At 36.3% G+C, this 16703-nt stretch overlaps 1 protein-coding gene across 4 annotated transcripts in view; it reads left to right on the plus strand.

Annotated features, from left to right (window-relative positions):
- Nucleotides 1–16703, plus strand: part of GADL1 (glutamate decarboxylase like 1) — a 142983-nt gene that overhangs the window by 68556 nt on the left and 57724 nt on the right. For all 4 annotated transcript variants that reach the window (XR_014494075.1, XR_014494076.1, XR_014494077.1 and 1 more), the window contains exons 9-12: nucleotides 3520–3636; nucleotides 6834–6898; nucleotides 8210–8291; nucleotides 13715–13914. Coding sequence is in view for 1 of the 4 variants with exons in the window: in XM_083376150.1 (XP_083232276.1) it covers nucleotides 3520–3636; nucleotides 6834–6898; nucleotides 8210–8291; nucleotides 13715–13914 (464 nt within the window). In the remaining 3 variants the exon portion in view is untranslated. The remainder of the gene's footprint in view (nucleotides 1–3519; nucleotides 3637–6833; nucleotides 6899–8209; nucleotides 8292–13714; nucleotides 13915–16703) is intronic.

Below are 16703 nucleotides of genomic sequence, written 5' to 3' on the forward strand. Positions count from 1 at the left end.
CTGCTGTTCACTCTCTTCTGTGGTAGAAGAACAGATATGAAAGTATTCTTCAGCCTCCTCAAAGCTAAATATTTCCAATGTCTTTATTCTATCTTTTGGGAATGTAGTTTCTTACCCAGGATCATTCTCATTGCATTTCTTTGAACATGTTCCAATTTTTCTAAATCCTTGTTAATGTGAGATTCCCAGAATTAGAAACAATATTCAGAATGGGCTTTGACCAATGCAGAATAAAAAGAAACTATAATTTCTTACTGTTATTTACATTCCTGATTATATTCCCATAATTACATATTACCCTACTGTTTATTTTTATTTTTATTTTTATTTTTATTCCATTTATATCCCGCCCTTCTCTGAAGACTCAGGGCGGCTTACAAGCTTAGCAGTAGCCTTCATTCTATGTATATGCCTGCTTAATTAGGGCTTTCACACACACACCCCAAGCGGCATTATTACAAAGTCAGCTTATTGCCCCCAACAATCTGGGTCCTCATGCAGCTTAAAATTATATTCTAAAAGTAATTTCCACCGGTAGATTCATATTCAGCTTGCAATAAATTACTCTTTCAAGGTCTTTTTCAAAAGTTTTATTACCAAGCCAATTTGACTCATTGTGTATCCATGCATTTGATTTCTCTTTTCTAAGGCAACTTCTTTCTTCTATGAAGATTAATTTGAATTTTATTTCTGTCTACCCAATTTTTGTCATGTATACTATTATTATGCTTGGTTGTACTATTAATCAGATATTTAGACTGGATTTGGCATTTTTGTCCACCTATCAAGTCCTTCTCAAGGACCTAAGATAAGATGTTATTTAATAATAAAAAAATATCATCGCAAGATGTAAGCTGTTCCAAGTAAAGATAACTTTTGCAATTGACTTATGGTGATTTTTCAATGCTGATGGTGTTCAAATGATGCTCAGGATGTTTGGAATTGTGCTCAAGGCAGCTATTACTATCTTTTCTACTTCTATTCAGGTCCTTGTATTTTGTGATTTTCTCTAGTTCTTTTTCTTCTATTCTGCTGTCCCCAGGTATTACAATGTCCACTATCCAAACTTCTTTATCTTTCTTACCAACAATTGTTGAGTTTGGGGTTTTGTGTGGCAAATGCTTGTTCGTTTGAATTCTAAAGTATTTTTTTAATGTACTGGCCATTTGATACTTTGCCTTGTCATCTCTCTTTTGTGTTCTTTTATTTGGTCTTTCTTATTATTGTTAAATACAAAAATTGTGAAATCACAGTTGACAGTTTCTTGACTGTTTTTAGCCTTCATACACATTGGATTTATCAGGAACCTAGGATATCATAATGTATTGACATAGTATATATGCAAATCTAAGCCATGTGACAGATGGAAATTTTGTCAATGCATAGACTTTCTAATTGCCATCCAAGATTCTTTCTATTCGGCACCTAATGTACTGATAACCTCTGGGAACATCATGTGCAGTTTATGCCATAATCTTTCAACTTTAATTTTCAGATACATTGTAATACATTGTGATCTTCTCCAATTGGTTGTGTTCTACTATCTCCTGGTATTGCCACATCAATAATCCACACTCTGATTTTCAATCACAGTCAAATCTAGTGTGTTATATTTATCAGTTTCTATTTGGAAATCCCATAATACTTTAAATTCCTATAGACTGTATTGGTTTCAATCTATTTAAATTTATTAATAATGCAGAAACCTAAAATAGTTATTTAATATAGCTTAGAATTTGTGTTTTATATGTAGATAATGTATTAATCTTTAAACCATTATTTTTATTTCATTATGTCTTCCCTATGGGAGGGAGTGGTATGTTCATGCTGCAATTTTATTTTTTTGTTTGTTTTGTTTTGTTTTGGGAACATGGTGCTTTAGACTGGCCATGGCACAGTGTGGGTCTCCTTGGCATCTATGTGGAGACAAATGCAAACTGCATCTACATGGAAGGAAGTGTGTAGTGGGGTGCCCCACGGCTCTGTTCTGGGCCCAGTGCTCTTCAACATCTTCAACAACGATTTGGGCAAGAGGATAGATGGGGAACTCATCAAATTTGCAGACGACACCAAGCTGGCAGGAATAGCCAATACTCCAGAAGATAGGCTTAAAATACAGGAGGATCTGGACAGACTCGAACACTGGGTGCTATCTAACAAAATGAAATTCAATGGTGAAAAAAGTAAGGTTCTACATTTAGGCAGGAAAAATCAAATGCACAGGTATAGTATAGGTGGTACCTTGCTCAATAGTAGTAACTGTGAGAGGGATCTCGGAGTCCTAGTAGACAATCACTTCAATATGAGCCAGCAGTGTGCTGCAGCTGCCAAAAAAGCCAACACAGTGCTAGGCTGCATTAACAGAGGGATAGAATCAAGATCACGTGAAGTACTAATACCACTTTACAATGCCTTAGTAAGGCCACACCTGGAATATTGCATCCAGTTTTGGTCACTACAATGTAAAAAAGATGTTGAGACTCTAGAAAGGGTACAGAGAAGGGCAACAAAGATGATTGGGGGACTGGAGGCTAAAACATACAGGGAACGGTTGCTGGAATTGAGTATGTGTAGTTTAACGAACAGAAGGGTGAGGGGTGACATGATAGCAGTGTTCCAATATCTCAGGGGCTGCCACAAAGAAGAGGGAGTCAAGCTATTCTCCAAAGCACCTGAAAGCAGGACAAGAAGCAATGGATGGAAACTAGTCAAGGAGAGAAGCAACCTAGAACTAAGGAGAAACTGCCTGACAGTTAGAACAATTAACCAGTGGAACAACCTGCCTCCAGAGGTGGTGAATACTCCAACACTGGAAGTTTTTAAGTGGAGACTGGACAGCCATTTGCCTGAAATGGTATAGGGTTTCCTGCCTGAGCAGGGGGTTGGACTAGATGACCTCCAATGTCCCTTACAACTTAGTTATTATTATTATTATTATTGTTTCTCCATTCACAGTTCTCCCAGTTTCTTTACCAAGATTCATTAAAAAGAAGGATGAAGTTTCAAGAATTCTGCTAACTAAATGGTTTTTCTTCTACAACCAGTATATCCCAAAGTACATGAGGGCAGCCTTTGTTATTTTCCTTTTTTAAAAAAAACTCCTTTTCTCTGTAAACTAAACTAAGCTAAAAACTGGATAAACTACAAATTTTCTTTATGGATTACAAAGGCGCTTGCAGATGATTAATCAAGTGAGTAAGAAAAGTTTTATAATGTTTGTATGAATCTGGGATATACTCCCCAATTAATGAAAGAATTGGCTTGCTTTGGATTTAAGGACCAAGACACTATAGGTCTGTGAAAGAGCAGTGATAACTGCAGTAGATATTTGACATTATAATATTTTATTAATCCGTAATTTTTTTTGGATCATCTCTTTGGAGGGGAGCTGGTTGTTAATATTATTTTTGCAAAAAATGTAATATATAAGGAATATTAATTCTGTATAGATTTCTAAACCTCACTATATTCATTGTAATATACTTTCTAGAGAATTGTAAACAATCTTTATTTCTTTAGGGGTCCGCACCATTTTTTGTCAATGCTACAGCTGGTACCACCGTTTTGGGAGCATTTGATCCTCTGAATGAGATAGCTGATATATGTGAAAAATACAATCTTTGGCTGCATGTTGATGTAAGTTAATTTTAATAGCAGTGGATTTTTTTCCCCATTTAGTTTCATACTTATGTTCATCGCAGAAGTATTTTCACAAATTAGGATGGGATAATATTTTCTGATTCAATTAATGGAGTTCTGAAAACATAATGTTATTTGTCTATTTTTTGTAAATATTATCTTCTCTCCAAGAATTGAGAGCACTGTTTTGGTGGAAAGGTAATATCTTTTGGTGAAGCTGCCCAATGTGTAAAATTTTCTACCCCAAGACTAAGAATATAGCTCCTATACAGTATGCCTTGATTTTGTCAACTTCCTTGCTTTAATTAGTTATAAATATTTCAGATTTTGTGGAAGATTATGTTGACTGTAGTGTTGTTTAATGCAGCCTTTCTAAAACAGACATCTATCAACCATGCTTGAAGACAGCTTCCAGAATTCCTTTTGGTAAGAAATTCTGGAGATGCAGTGCCAATTGGAAGACACCAGTTTACATACTTTATTGCTTTATTTACTCTATTAAAATATTCATTGTTAAGTGATGGACTTCTTAGACTACTTTTTATTAGGCTGCTTTTCCTATTTTGGATGATCCCTCTTCCTCCCCTTCTCCTTCTTTCCATCTTTTTCCTTTCTTTCCCAAAGAAAATCATTCCAGCATTTTAGCAGCCCCACGTTTTCCCCAAGAGCGATTATCAAGGTTGCAGTATGGTGATTTCAGTGGGTCATTTATTTATTTGTTACTTACTTTTGTAGAAATGACTTGTTTTTATATTTCTCCAATCAATCAACCAACTCTGGGGAATTAACAATACAAGATAAAAGTAACAATCCGTAACAAAATTAATGTTAGTATGAGTTTTAAACAATTCTTGTTTACAGGTACTAGGAAGGAAATATCCAAGGCTGCCAGTGAAGTGGGAGGGAGAGATTGTCCTTGAGCAGCACAGATCCTCTCATTGTCCCATATACACAATTAGGAAGAAAAAGAAAAGAAATGACTGGTCCTCTCTTTCCACCTACAAGGCAGCTAAAAACTGAAAATAATTCATAAAGCAGCCTAGGGGATTTGCATGTACAGTAGAGCCTCTTCAGAATGTTCTCTTGTCAATGTCACCCATTTCCCTTCTGCCTAAGCTATTGTGCTGGTAGGAACTGTTTCCAATTTGATCATTTGTTTCTTCCTCTTAGGAGAAGAATGTCTGCTGTTAGATGAAGTAATGAACACGGTTAAAAGCTGCAAACTATGCTCTCAGAAGCCAAACATGAGGCTGATTAATTGCATCACTGATCTTAGTCCAGTGTGGCAGTTATTAAAAATGTCATTATCCTACTATTTAATGGGTATTGAGTTATTTCAGATGATTATCTGGAATTACTCTTAGATTTCAATAGCAGCTATTTTTCCATTTATGAGACTCTGTGGAATTGTTTTTTGCCTAGTGTTTCCAGACTCAAAACTGGTTTGTGTACATTTCCACTTACACATGAGAGTGAGAGAAAAAGATAGAATTCCCTGCAAACCATTTATGTTAATTTTGGGAAATCAAAGTAAGCGAAATAAATATATAAAGGTTTTATGCATTAGATGCCATTATATATGCTATTCACTAATTTTCTGCTTTTCTGGTGGGTGAATTAACAGAAAAAAAATGAGAAGTTTATATTCAGAGTTTATGATCCCTTGATTACTTGATAATAATTACTTTGAAAGTCTCTTTGTTTCTTTTGATATAATCATTCAGAGGAACTAAAAATAAATTGCTTTCCTAGTATTATATTTCAAGCTAGCTACTGATATAGCTGTGATAGAGATAGTATTTTACTATCAGTTAATAAGTAAGCAACTTTCTCCATTTCCTCTATAACTGTTCTAAAGACTTATACAAAGTTAAAGATACAAAGATGTGGACAATGTCTTGGAGGCAAGGCTTCCTCCACTGTAATTTATTCTTCTTTTCCATTCTAGCCCCCAGAGAAAAAGCTATAGAAAATGTGCCAAATCTGTAATGGTTGGAGACAGATTCATATCACTAATAGGATGCTAGTTATTACCTTAGACCATTTGTAACAAAATATCTGCATAGCTTATTAACTGGGCAATATCATTTGAATGGACCCTGGTATAATCCTCAGTGAATTTAGTAGAATTTTTTCTAGATATGTTATATGATTGTATATTAGTTTTTACTTAAATCTGTATTTGCAAACTTACCATGCAATTTAGGCAGCAGGGCAATTAAGGTAGAGATAAAAAGTTATTAGATGTGCTACTCGACAGAGATCCTAATGTTTGAGAATGACATCATGTGAGACTATATTTTTAAGATATGGAAATCTGGCTTCCAGATGTTGTTAAATGACAACTGTAATATCCTTTGCCATTGAGTTCCGTCATTCAGCAACTTTTGTAGGATCAAAATGTTTCTTGCCCTGTTTTAAGACTTCTGTCAGAAAATATTATTGTTCTTAGAAACCTTCCCATAAAGATGTAACTTTCATTCACTCCGAAATTTAAAACAGTTTTGTCCTCTTCCAAAATTCTTTAGCATTTTTCATCCATCCTCCTGATCTACATCCCTACTATTCTTAGATTTCTTTACCTTGGCCATTTTGCCAGTCTCTTTGGAGTTGTAGGTCAGCTCTTTTTATCCTTAATTTACACAATTATATTAATTTACACAATTTACACAATTATATTAATTTACACAATTTGTCATGTAAAGATTCCTAGTTCCATGCTTCTTTTCTCTTTCCTAGTTTCTTGTTCACAAACTGAGCACCTGGTTCCTATCATCACCAGCTTATCTGACACAAAAAAAGTTTGAAGACTTTATAGGTCAATGGAGCGCTTAACAGCTTTTCTCTATCTTTTGTCAGAATTGTGGATGAGACAGACACAGAATCGTTTTGGAATCATGGCCTGTCCATCCGTTCATCTGTTAAACAATTTATCATTGCCCTTGTCATTTATGATTGCTATTTATAAGAACAATGAATGTGAATATGAATATAAAATATTCATCTGGCTTAATCTTTTGAATGTGCTGCAAGTGCCAAATTAAGAGATTCAAACCAGTGTAGAAGTTGAGGACAGGGGAAACCCAGTTTTAGTCTACCTTCAATCATAGAAGCTCACTGGGTGACTCTGTATCAGTTGTTATCTCTCAGCCCAGCCTACCTTATAACTTTTAATGAATAATTTTTCTCCACAGGCATCATGGGGAGGCTCAGCTTTGCTGTCAAGGAAGCATCGCAAGCTTCTTCATGGCATCCACAGGTACATCCATTTTAATTGGAAATTTAGTAGCTTACAAATCAAATTTTGTACATTCTGCTGTTTTAAGTTGGACCATCTTTGCAGTCTGGTGTTGTTTTTAAAAAATGCCCTATGGGAATTTCAGGCTCTATAGCAGGGGTAGGCAACCTTGGCTCTTTTATGACTCATGGACTTCAACTCCTAGAATTCCTAGAGCCAGCCATGTTGGCTGAGGAATTCTGGGAATTGAAGTCCATGACTTATAAAAGAGCCATGGTTGCCTACCCCTGGTCTATAGCAATGATCTGTGACATTACTGAAAGGAGTGGGACTTAAACTTCTGATTCTTCCCTCCTGCTTTCTGTTATTGCTTACTTACTTTATTTTTATTTATCATTTATTTATTTATTAAATATGCTGCTTGTCTCGTAGTTCAAAGTGACTGAATAACTGACATTTAAGTTTGTAAAAAAAGGATTAACATACTTATTTGCTTATTTTTGTCAAAAACTCCCAGTCATGTGATCAAATATTAATAATTTCTAGCTGAATTTCAGTACTGTGTTGGTGGAGATTTCTTTAGTCCACAGATTCCCCCTTTGTTGAATTAGAAATCAACCATTTCCCATTTAAAGTGGAGGATTTTTTGTCTGTTCTGTGGACTTTTTCCTACATATATCAGTGGAAAAAACATTTCCTGCCATATCTTCATGACATGGAAACTCTTCTGGCCAGGAATGACTGAGGTTGTGCAACTTTCACATTGGGCTCTCTGTCATATTCTGCTCATGAATCAGAATCCTCTTTGTATTGGGGTTAAAGTGGTATTTCTTCCGTTATTACAGTTCCATCCAACGGCAGCCTCAAGACCAGGGATAGGCAACCTCGGCTCTTTTATGAATCATGGACTTCAACTCCCAGAATTCCTGACCCAGCATGGCTGGCTCAGGAATTCTGGGAGTTGAAGTCCACGAGTCATAAAAGAACCAAGGTTGCCTACCCCTGCTCAAGACATATAAAGGCTATTAAGCTTTGTTATCCATTATGTTGGAAGAAAGGTCGGTGATTAGCAGCAACTGGGAAGAGAAGAAACGTGTGAGGAGAAGGACTAGTAATGGGAATAGTAAATTTCAGTTTCTATTTTTTTTCCTGCCAACTCAACAGTATGCACATCAACTCAACAACGAAGAGAGATTTCTGTTTAAATGATTTATATAAATATTTATGCACATACTTTAAAATAAAGGCAATTTGAAATGGAAGATAAATTTTAATTAATTTTTAATTTTAATTTCTCATTAAAAAATTTTCTTTCATTTCTCACTTTTATAGAGCCACTTCTGTTGCATGGAATCCTCATAAGATGCTTATGGCAGGAATCCAGTGTTGTGCGCTTCTGGTGAAAGACAATTCTGTAAGTCCATTTTATTCTGCTACATAGGGGAAAAACAGAGCAGAAACCTCTCCATTAGCTTTCCAAGTACATGGTATAAAACAGCAGGAAGGTACAAAGAAATTATTTATGTAGTAGCTTATAAATTAAAAGTTCAGTTTTCTTAATAGGTTATAAATATAGCTTATATTTCATAAATTACACAGATATTTCAACAAATTGATTACTAATTGAAAGGTCAGTAAAACTATGATTAAACTAAAAATGCAAAAAAGAGATGTAGGTGAGTGCATATTTGAGGATTGGTCACAAAGCTATTTTTCATCAATGTCATAAGTATAAATGTTGCTAAACAAGGTAGTCATTAATCTCTTACCTATCCCCCCAGTATGATAAATATTGTCATAATCAAGAGCAAAATTTGCTCTCAGTTTAGATTAAATTCCACAAGTGAATACAGTATTTGAGACCCCATTTACCTTAACAAAGAAGTAGGCAACTTTTGGAACTGGGGATATATTTCAAATTTTGACAGCATATAAGGTTCTTGGTTGAGGGAGGAGACTGTTTTAAGTTGATTGAAATAGAAAAATATGTGGACCACATAGATGGAGAAAAAATGAAATTAGTAAGTCCATTTTAAAGCACACATAGACAGGAGATTAAACAACTGGTGCAGCTGTAATAATCTGGAGCTGAAGGAGCCCTTCTATTTCACCACCTCTTACTATATTCAACAGCACAGAATCAGCAGTAGAGTCCTTCAAATTTTTGGGTTCTGTAATCTCCCAGTATTTGAAATGAACGCTTAACATTAGAACCATCATTAAAAAGGCACTGCAAAGAATGTTCTTCCTATGTCAACTCAGGAAGTTCAGACTGCCCCAGGAACTGCTTTTACAGAGGAATTATTGAGCCTGTCATTTGTACTTACTGTATATATAATTGTCTGGTTTGGAACAGCAACCAAACAGGACAGGTACAGACTCCAATGGATAGTTAAGACTGCAGAAAGAACAATTGCAACCAGACTGCCTTCCACAGAAGACCTGTATGTTGCATGGGTCAGAAGGAGGGCTGAGAAGATATCTGCAGACTCCTCACATCCTGGACATAAACTGTTTCAACTCCTCTCCTCAGGATGGTGCTGCAGGGCATTGCATGCCAAAGGAATTAGACCCAGGGACAGGTTTTTTTTCCTTGTGCCATCACACTGCTGAACACCTAATTCTCACAATACTGTCTAATGTCTATGTGTATTTACTATGTAATGTGGCTGAAGTATTATTATTATTACCTTCTTTACTTCCCCTCTTATTGGTATTATGATGATTTATCATTATTTTGTTGCTTAGCACCTTTACACTGGAAAGAAATTCCTAATCACACTTGGCCAAATAATGTGTTCAAAAATAATTGCTGGCTGTTTCTTGTGTTGATGAGAAGTGCTAGAGAAGAGCACAATGGTTCCCACAAATCCTAATAAAAACAAGCTTCTCTTGAAACAGTAACTGTCATTGCAAATTTGAATTAAGGTGTCTTCCTGTTTGTACATACATTTGTGTGTGTGTCTGTGTGTGAATATACTTTCATATATGTATTTCAAGAAGTATGTCATTAACATGTTTAAGATTGCTGATAATTTTATTACCAAATTTGGTTGTATTAATCCAGCATTTGGACATATAGTCTGCATATAAATTATATGAATATTAATAATACATAACCTTTTTATTAATCAGCTTTTCACAATAAAATTACTTAAACGAACTTAAAAGTGCAGACCAATATGACTTACAGATCATTTATATTTCTGAAATCAACTTATTTAATATAGCTAACTCATGACTGCATATTGCTAGATTCAGTTTCCCTTTTATTTATTTGTGTTTTTTAATAATTAGTTCTTATTAGTTAGCTTATCTGTCTTTCACTATCATCCGTTCTTAGCTATGCAATTTCAATCCCAATAATGTGTACTCTTCAGTTTTTCACTATCATATGAAAATCATAATTGAAAAGTATAAAAATAGTATGTATATTTTCATAATAATTTTTTTTGACTCTCTAGTTACAGAATAAAAGCCTTGCTTTTTCTAACCTATTAAGTAGGGATAGACAGCTTCACAATCTCTACATATTAAGAGTATGACTATTGCATTTCTTCTAATTGAAAATGGTAACTTGGGTAGTTAAAACTATAGATCAAAACATTTGAACATATCTATATTCCTACATCTGTATAAAGGCAGTTCTCATTTAATGACCATTCATGCATGGCACTTATTGAATGGTAGTTACAATTAGACAACCAAACAGCTGTCACAGCATTCTTGCCTACTTGCTTCCATCAAAGTCACCTTTCAGAGAAGCCACTAGGAAGTTACAAGTCGCAGTTATGAGAGATCCTTACTTAATAACCTATGTGGTTATTGTTTAACAATGCCAGAACTGCCATTGCTAAATGTCATAATCACATGTTTTTTCAACTTATGACTATCTCTAATGACAGGATTTCTGTTATCAATTTTATGTTTTTAAATGAGAACTACTTTATTCTCTCCCATATCTATTCTGTATCATGTGATTCAGAATTAAACAATTGTTTATTCATTGCATATACTGAGGTCAGCAATTTTTAATGTACCAAGTGCCTCATTTCAAGGAACAATATGATCTCATGAGATTAAATATATTCACAATCTCTGGTCTTTTGTTTGCAACGTGAATTTTTCTGTGAGACTCATCCTGCATTCATATACTTCTCAAAAGTCCAAACATTATTTATTTAAAAATGCACATAACACCTGCATAATCAGAATTTTACCATTGGGGTTCAGTTGTGTGGTATTTCACATCTGCTACAATCTCCCTAGGAAAGTTACAGAAAGTCTTAGAAGCTTCTTTCTTTCAGGTCTTAATCTCTTTTCACAATATGTGAAAAACACTACTGACTTATAACTTTGTTTTTTGGTCATATAGCTTTATTCAGTTCAGATTTCACAATGGCTTATATTAAACATATTAGGGTTTCTTATAGAGTATTTTATAGATGACATTAGATGATGAGAATGTAAACATTCCTATAAAAGCAAGCAATGTCCTTAGAATTCTTGATTTCTGAAATCTCAACAAGCAGTAGAATAGAAGCTTAACTCATGTTTCACATAGTTTTGCAACCATGTGAAATAATATATATTTATTTTCCAGAGGAAAAAGATTAAGAATTCTAGTAGGGTTTAAAAGTAAGGCAATATTGTATAATGAGTATCTGAAGTCTAGAAAGCATACTTATTTTAGCTGGGTTCACATATCACACTAAGTGTTTTGCAGACAATGATGGCTAAATTCATACAATACTCTTAAGCTCAAGCCAAATGAACCAAATTCAGTTTTAGCATTAAAGGTGAATGCAGTCAAATAAATGGTCTGTTTAGAGGTTCTACCATTTATTATTTCTTCAAGAATGTAAATCTAGATCTCTGAATAATGGATCTGCAGTTATACTTGAGCTTTGTATGCTTGAGTGTGTTTAGCTTACTTACCGGTATTTTTTATTTTGATGCTTTCTTGAAGCATTAGACCTTGCATTCATTCCTTATTGTCTTCATATATCTTTAGCTGATGACTTTAGTCATTATAAAGTCCATTTTCAATGCATATCCATAATAGTTTAATATTTTGCATTCAATACTGGTGGTTTTGTGATCGTATTTTCTGTGGAAATGATGTAAAAAGCAAAGATAGATCAATAACTAATAGAATAATTTATTTTAACATGTAAATTATTTTGTAATAAAAGAGGTTCCTTGCTATCAGCTTTTAAACACAGCCTATTATAGAATTTTGAAACAAGATCAAAGATGATTTGTGCTTGAGTCTATCTTTGTGATGCAAAAGGAGCCAGTTATATCATAAATTTTGAGGCATGATGATAATGAAATGTTTCAGGTTTAGTGGGGATTAGAACACTTTGTAGTTATAAAAGTGGTTCCATTTGGCATTGAAGCCAATATGTCCATAGAAATTGTGGATGGAATCTTGTGAAACTTCTTAATAGCTTCAGTAAGGATTTACTTAGTGAATAGAAAATAAAACTCAATAGAACTTTCTTATATAGATAGTTCTTGACTTACAACCATTCATTTAATGGCCATTTGAAGTTACAACAGTATTTTAAAAAGTGACTTATGGTCATTTTTCATACTTATAACCAGTGCTTTTTTTTGTAAAAGAAAAAGGTGCCGGAACTCACACATGTCATACAACCCGCTTTGCCTACCCTACAAGGTTCCATCCAAAAAAGGTGCCGGAACTCCGTTCTGAGCGTTCTATGAGAAAAAAAGACCTGCTTATGACAGATGCAGCCTCTTTGTAGTCACATGATAAAAATCCATCACTGGGCAACTACCTGTATTTATGATGTTTGCAGTGTCCTGGGTCATGTGATACCTTTTGTCATCTGCAGGCAAAATCAGTGGGGAAGCCAGATTCACTTAACTTGTTACTAACTTAACAACTTCACTGATTCATGTAACAACTGTGGCAAGAAAGGTTGTAAAATGGAGCAAAGCTCAGTTAACAACTATCTTTCTTAGCAGTGAAAATTTTGGGTTTAGTTGTAGATGTAAGTCATGGACTACCTGTATCAAATTTGTACAACGTGCTGTGAGTTTCCTATCATTCTCTTTATGGCCCTTTGCTATCTCTAGGTAACTAAGGATCACATTCAACTATAGATTCCGCTGAGACTAAATGTGAGTATTTTGCTGCCATAAGATCTACCAGAAAAGAAACATGAACTAGAATGAAATTTGAATAGTATTTGTTTTTTCTTTTAGGGAAAAAAACCCAGTGGTGGCAAATGTGGAGATTGTATTTATTTTTAAAATAAAATTTTAATCTATATTTGAATAATTTGTGATCCTTAGTTATCAAGAGATAGCAAAGAGCCACAAAGAGAATGAGGAGGAACTGGGTACTTTGTACAACAGTATCTTGAGTGGACTGCCTCTAATTGTGAAGCAAAAAGAAGCAACTGGAGCAATTCTTTCAACTTACAAGAGAAATTTGGAATAAGAAAAGTCTATTGAATTTCAAGTAGGTTGTTAAAGTAGTAAAGGTTTACCTTTAAAAAAAGTCTACAATACTTACACCAGTGCTGTGGTCTTTAGACAATAGTAGTGTTTATCCTGAAATGATAATTTGGCTACTGAAACAGTTACATAATTCAACTTTAAATCCTGTCCCTCTCTTTTGAAGAATGTTGATGTTGCTGAATTTGTGGTTATATGATGCCTTTTTATATCTATTTTAAAACAACTGCTTGTGGCCATTTTGTTTCTAAAGATGCTAAGCTATGCAATTTTGGCTGTTTTTGTTATATGCCAGAATGTAAAATAGGACTTTTAATCCTATTTTATTTTGTTTTACATCTAAAACAGGACTTGCTTAAGAGATGCTATTCTGCCAATGCCTCATATCTGTTCCAGCAGGACAAATTTTATGACATCAGCTATGACACAGGTGATAAATCCATCCAGTGTAGCAGAAGAGCAGATGCATTTAAATTCTGGATGACATGGAAAGCTTTGGGAACAACTGGCCTCGAGGAGAGAGTAAATAGAGCTCTTGCTTTAGCCAGGTATGATATTTCATTGATAAAAGTTTTTAACACACTACTTAAAATATCACATTGGGTAGGATTGCGATAACTCCCATAAGGAGTTGGAAATTGGAAACAGTGGCAAATATCTGTAGCTCTGAGGGTCACCAGGCTGGTAACAAAACATTCAGAAAGCAACCCACAAGCTCAGAGAACAAACCTTCACCCTCATTGGAAACATAGTTCAAACATACTTAGAATAAAACCTTGGTTTTTCAATTGAAGAAAAAACATTATTTTCACACTTTCTGTTTTCTCTCATGGGTCTTAATGTAAATATATTCTAGTATATTAAAGTATATTATATTTTGAATTATCTTGCTTTTTTCTGCTTGTGATTAGAGATGTTTATTATTTTCCATGGATTTTTTTAAATTTATTTTATTTATTTAAAACATTTATATAGCCATCCATCTTATAACGAACTCTAGGTATCTCCCAGTTTATGTATATGTTTAGATTTTTGTATATGTTTCTGACAACTGTTAATTACCTGGAGTCCTTTCTAGATTAAGATGTATAATTACATTAAATTATATTAAATTACATTAATAAGAAATAAAGAAAAACATTCCTAGATCTAGCAAAATTGACATCATGCTGTGTTCAAACCGAGGAAACATGTAATATAAATTCTTCTCGTGGTCCTTGAACAATTCAAACCATAGTTTTCATTTGTAATGAAAACTTTTATTTGTAATGAAAACTTATATACATAATTTCCATTATTTCATTATAACAAAATATTTAATTATATCATAGAAAGTGAAGAAAGGGGAGAGGTTTTATTAGAAATAGATTGGCATGGACTAATACAGTTTTTTGATTCAATAATATTTATAATAATACATTAGAAATACAGAGCTCCCAGTCCTCTGCCATTTGCAGTCCCCCCAAAATAAGTGGAACTAAAAAAGTTCAACCAATCAATTCAAACCTCTCATGGGAAAAAAAACTTGTGAAGCTTGAATTGATTGGTTGAAGTTCTTTGGTTTGTGGGACTTCCCACAAGCTGTTTGTGGGACTGCCCACAAACCTCTTTTCTTCCTCGGACTGCACATGGCGGCAGTGGAGGAAGAGACAGGAGGACTGCTGGAAAGGTGAATGGGTCGGTCAGATGGGGCGTGCCGGGGAGGAGGAGTTCTCTCTCTCTCTCTCTCTCTCTCTCTCTCTCTCTCCCTCTGTGTGTGTGTGTGCGCAAGCACGCACCTCCAAATCCGTTCATTTCCAAGGTTTCCCAGTGAGGAGGGTCCGCTAGAAAGAGGGGATTTAGCAGCTTAGTTGGTCAGCCCACAAGCTTTCTCTTACCAGTTTTGCTGGATGAGGAAAGACACAATCCCCTTTCCCGATCTGCACCCTCCCTAATACCCATTGGGCACCACTCTGTCCATTAGAAGGAAAGAAACCAAAAGCCACCCCTTTCATGTTCCTCCTTCCAAGCAGGGAACCTTTTGGGGGAGGAAAGTGTGAAGCAAATGCACCCCTGCCCCAACCATTCCTTGCAGAAGAAACTAAGAATGATCAGCTGCATTTATTAGGAAGCGGCCCCTCTGTTCTGGAGAGCCAGCAGGGCCCCTGCTTTGCTTTTCCTACATCAGCAGGCCTGGCACTCCCTTAGCCTGGAAAAAAAGAGTAAAAAGCTCAAAAAGATTGTTCTTGCTAGCGGCAGGGAGCTGTGAAGGTTGGTGACTCAGGAGAAATGGCTGGGGGGAAGGTGATGTCGGAAGAAAGGGATAAAAGGAAAGCTTTTATCTCACTCTTATTCACTCACACGTTCTTCGCAAAAGCTTCTCTTGCTCTCATTTTCTCTCATTTTGCTCTAAAAAGCCTCTTTCACACTCTCATTCACTCACACTTTGCTCGAAAATGCTTCTCTCTCGCTCTCATTCACTCACCAACTCGAATGGCCAGCTGCGGCACCTCCATTGACTTCCATGGGGACGCTTGGCAATTAAAACCTCTCCTGCTAGTGCTGCTACTGCTAACTTTTTTCACTTGCTGCTTGGTTCCAATTTAACCTGAGAATCCCCAGATGCCACTGCTGGGGGTGGAGGAGGCTGCCCGGGTTCAGCCGTAGCGGAAACCAACGACAGTAGCGGTGGAGGCGGTGGTGAGAGAGATGCTGGAGGTCTGCCGCATCTCCGTCAGCCTCCGCCTTCCCCACAGAAACAAATCCCTGTGCTGGCCCCCATGGCAGCAGCGAGCCCCAAGGAGTGGGCAATCGCTTCACCAGCGGCGGCTGCTGTTGGGGTGGCCTAGTGCGCTCGCTGAGACACTGGAGCATCTTTGGCATCTTTGGTGTCAGGAGAAGCAATGTCTGCCTGCTGGGCGGAAGAAACAGGGTGGTGGTGGCAGCGGCGGCAGCAGTGGCTGCTTTTGAGGCAGCTTAGTGCCCTTGCTGAGATATGGAGGTGCTCCAGGCCCGTGCTCTGCAGCTTTGCCGGCTTTGGCAGCAGGAGTAGCAACGCCTGCCTGCCGGGTGGAAGAAACAGAAAGGTTGGTGGCGGCAGTGGCTGCTTTTGAGGCAGCTTAGTGCCCTTGCCGAAATATGGAGGTTCTCCAGGCCCGTGCTCCGCAGCTTTGGCGGCTTTGGCAGCAGGAGTAGCAACGCCTGCCTGCCGGGTGGAAGAAACAGAAAGGTTGGTGGCGGCAGTGGCTGCTTTTGAGGCAGCTTAGTGCCCTTGCCGAGATATGGAGGTGCTCCAGACCCGTGCTCTGCAGCTTTGGCGGCTTTGGCAGCAGGAGTAGCAATGCCTGCCTGCCGGGTG

Source organism: Vipera ursinii (genome assembly GCF_947247035.1).
Source record: "Vipera ursinii genome assembly, chromosome: Z".
Lineage (NCBI taxonomy): Eukaryota > Metazoa > Chordata > Lepidosauria > Squamata > Viperidae > Vipera > Vipera ursinii.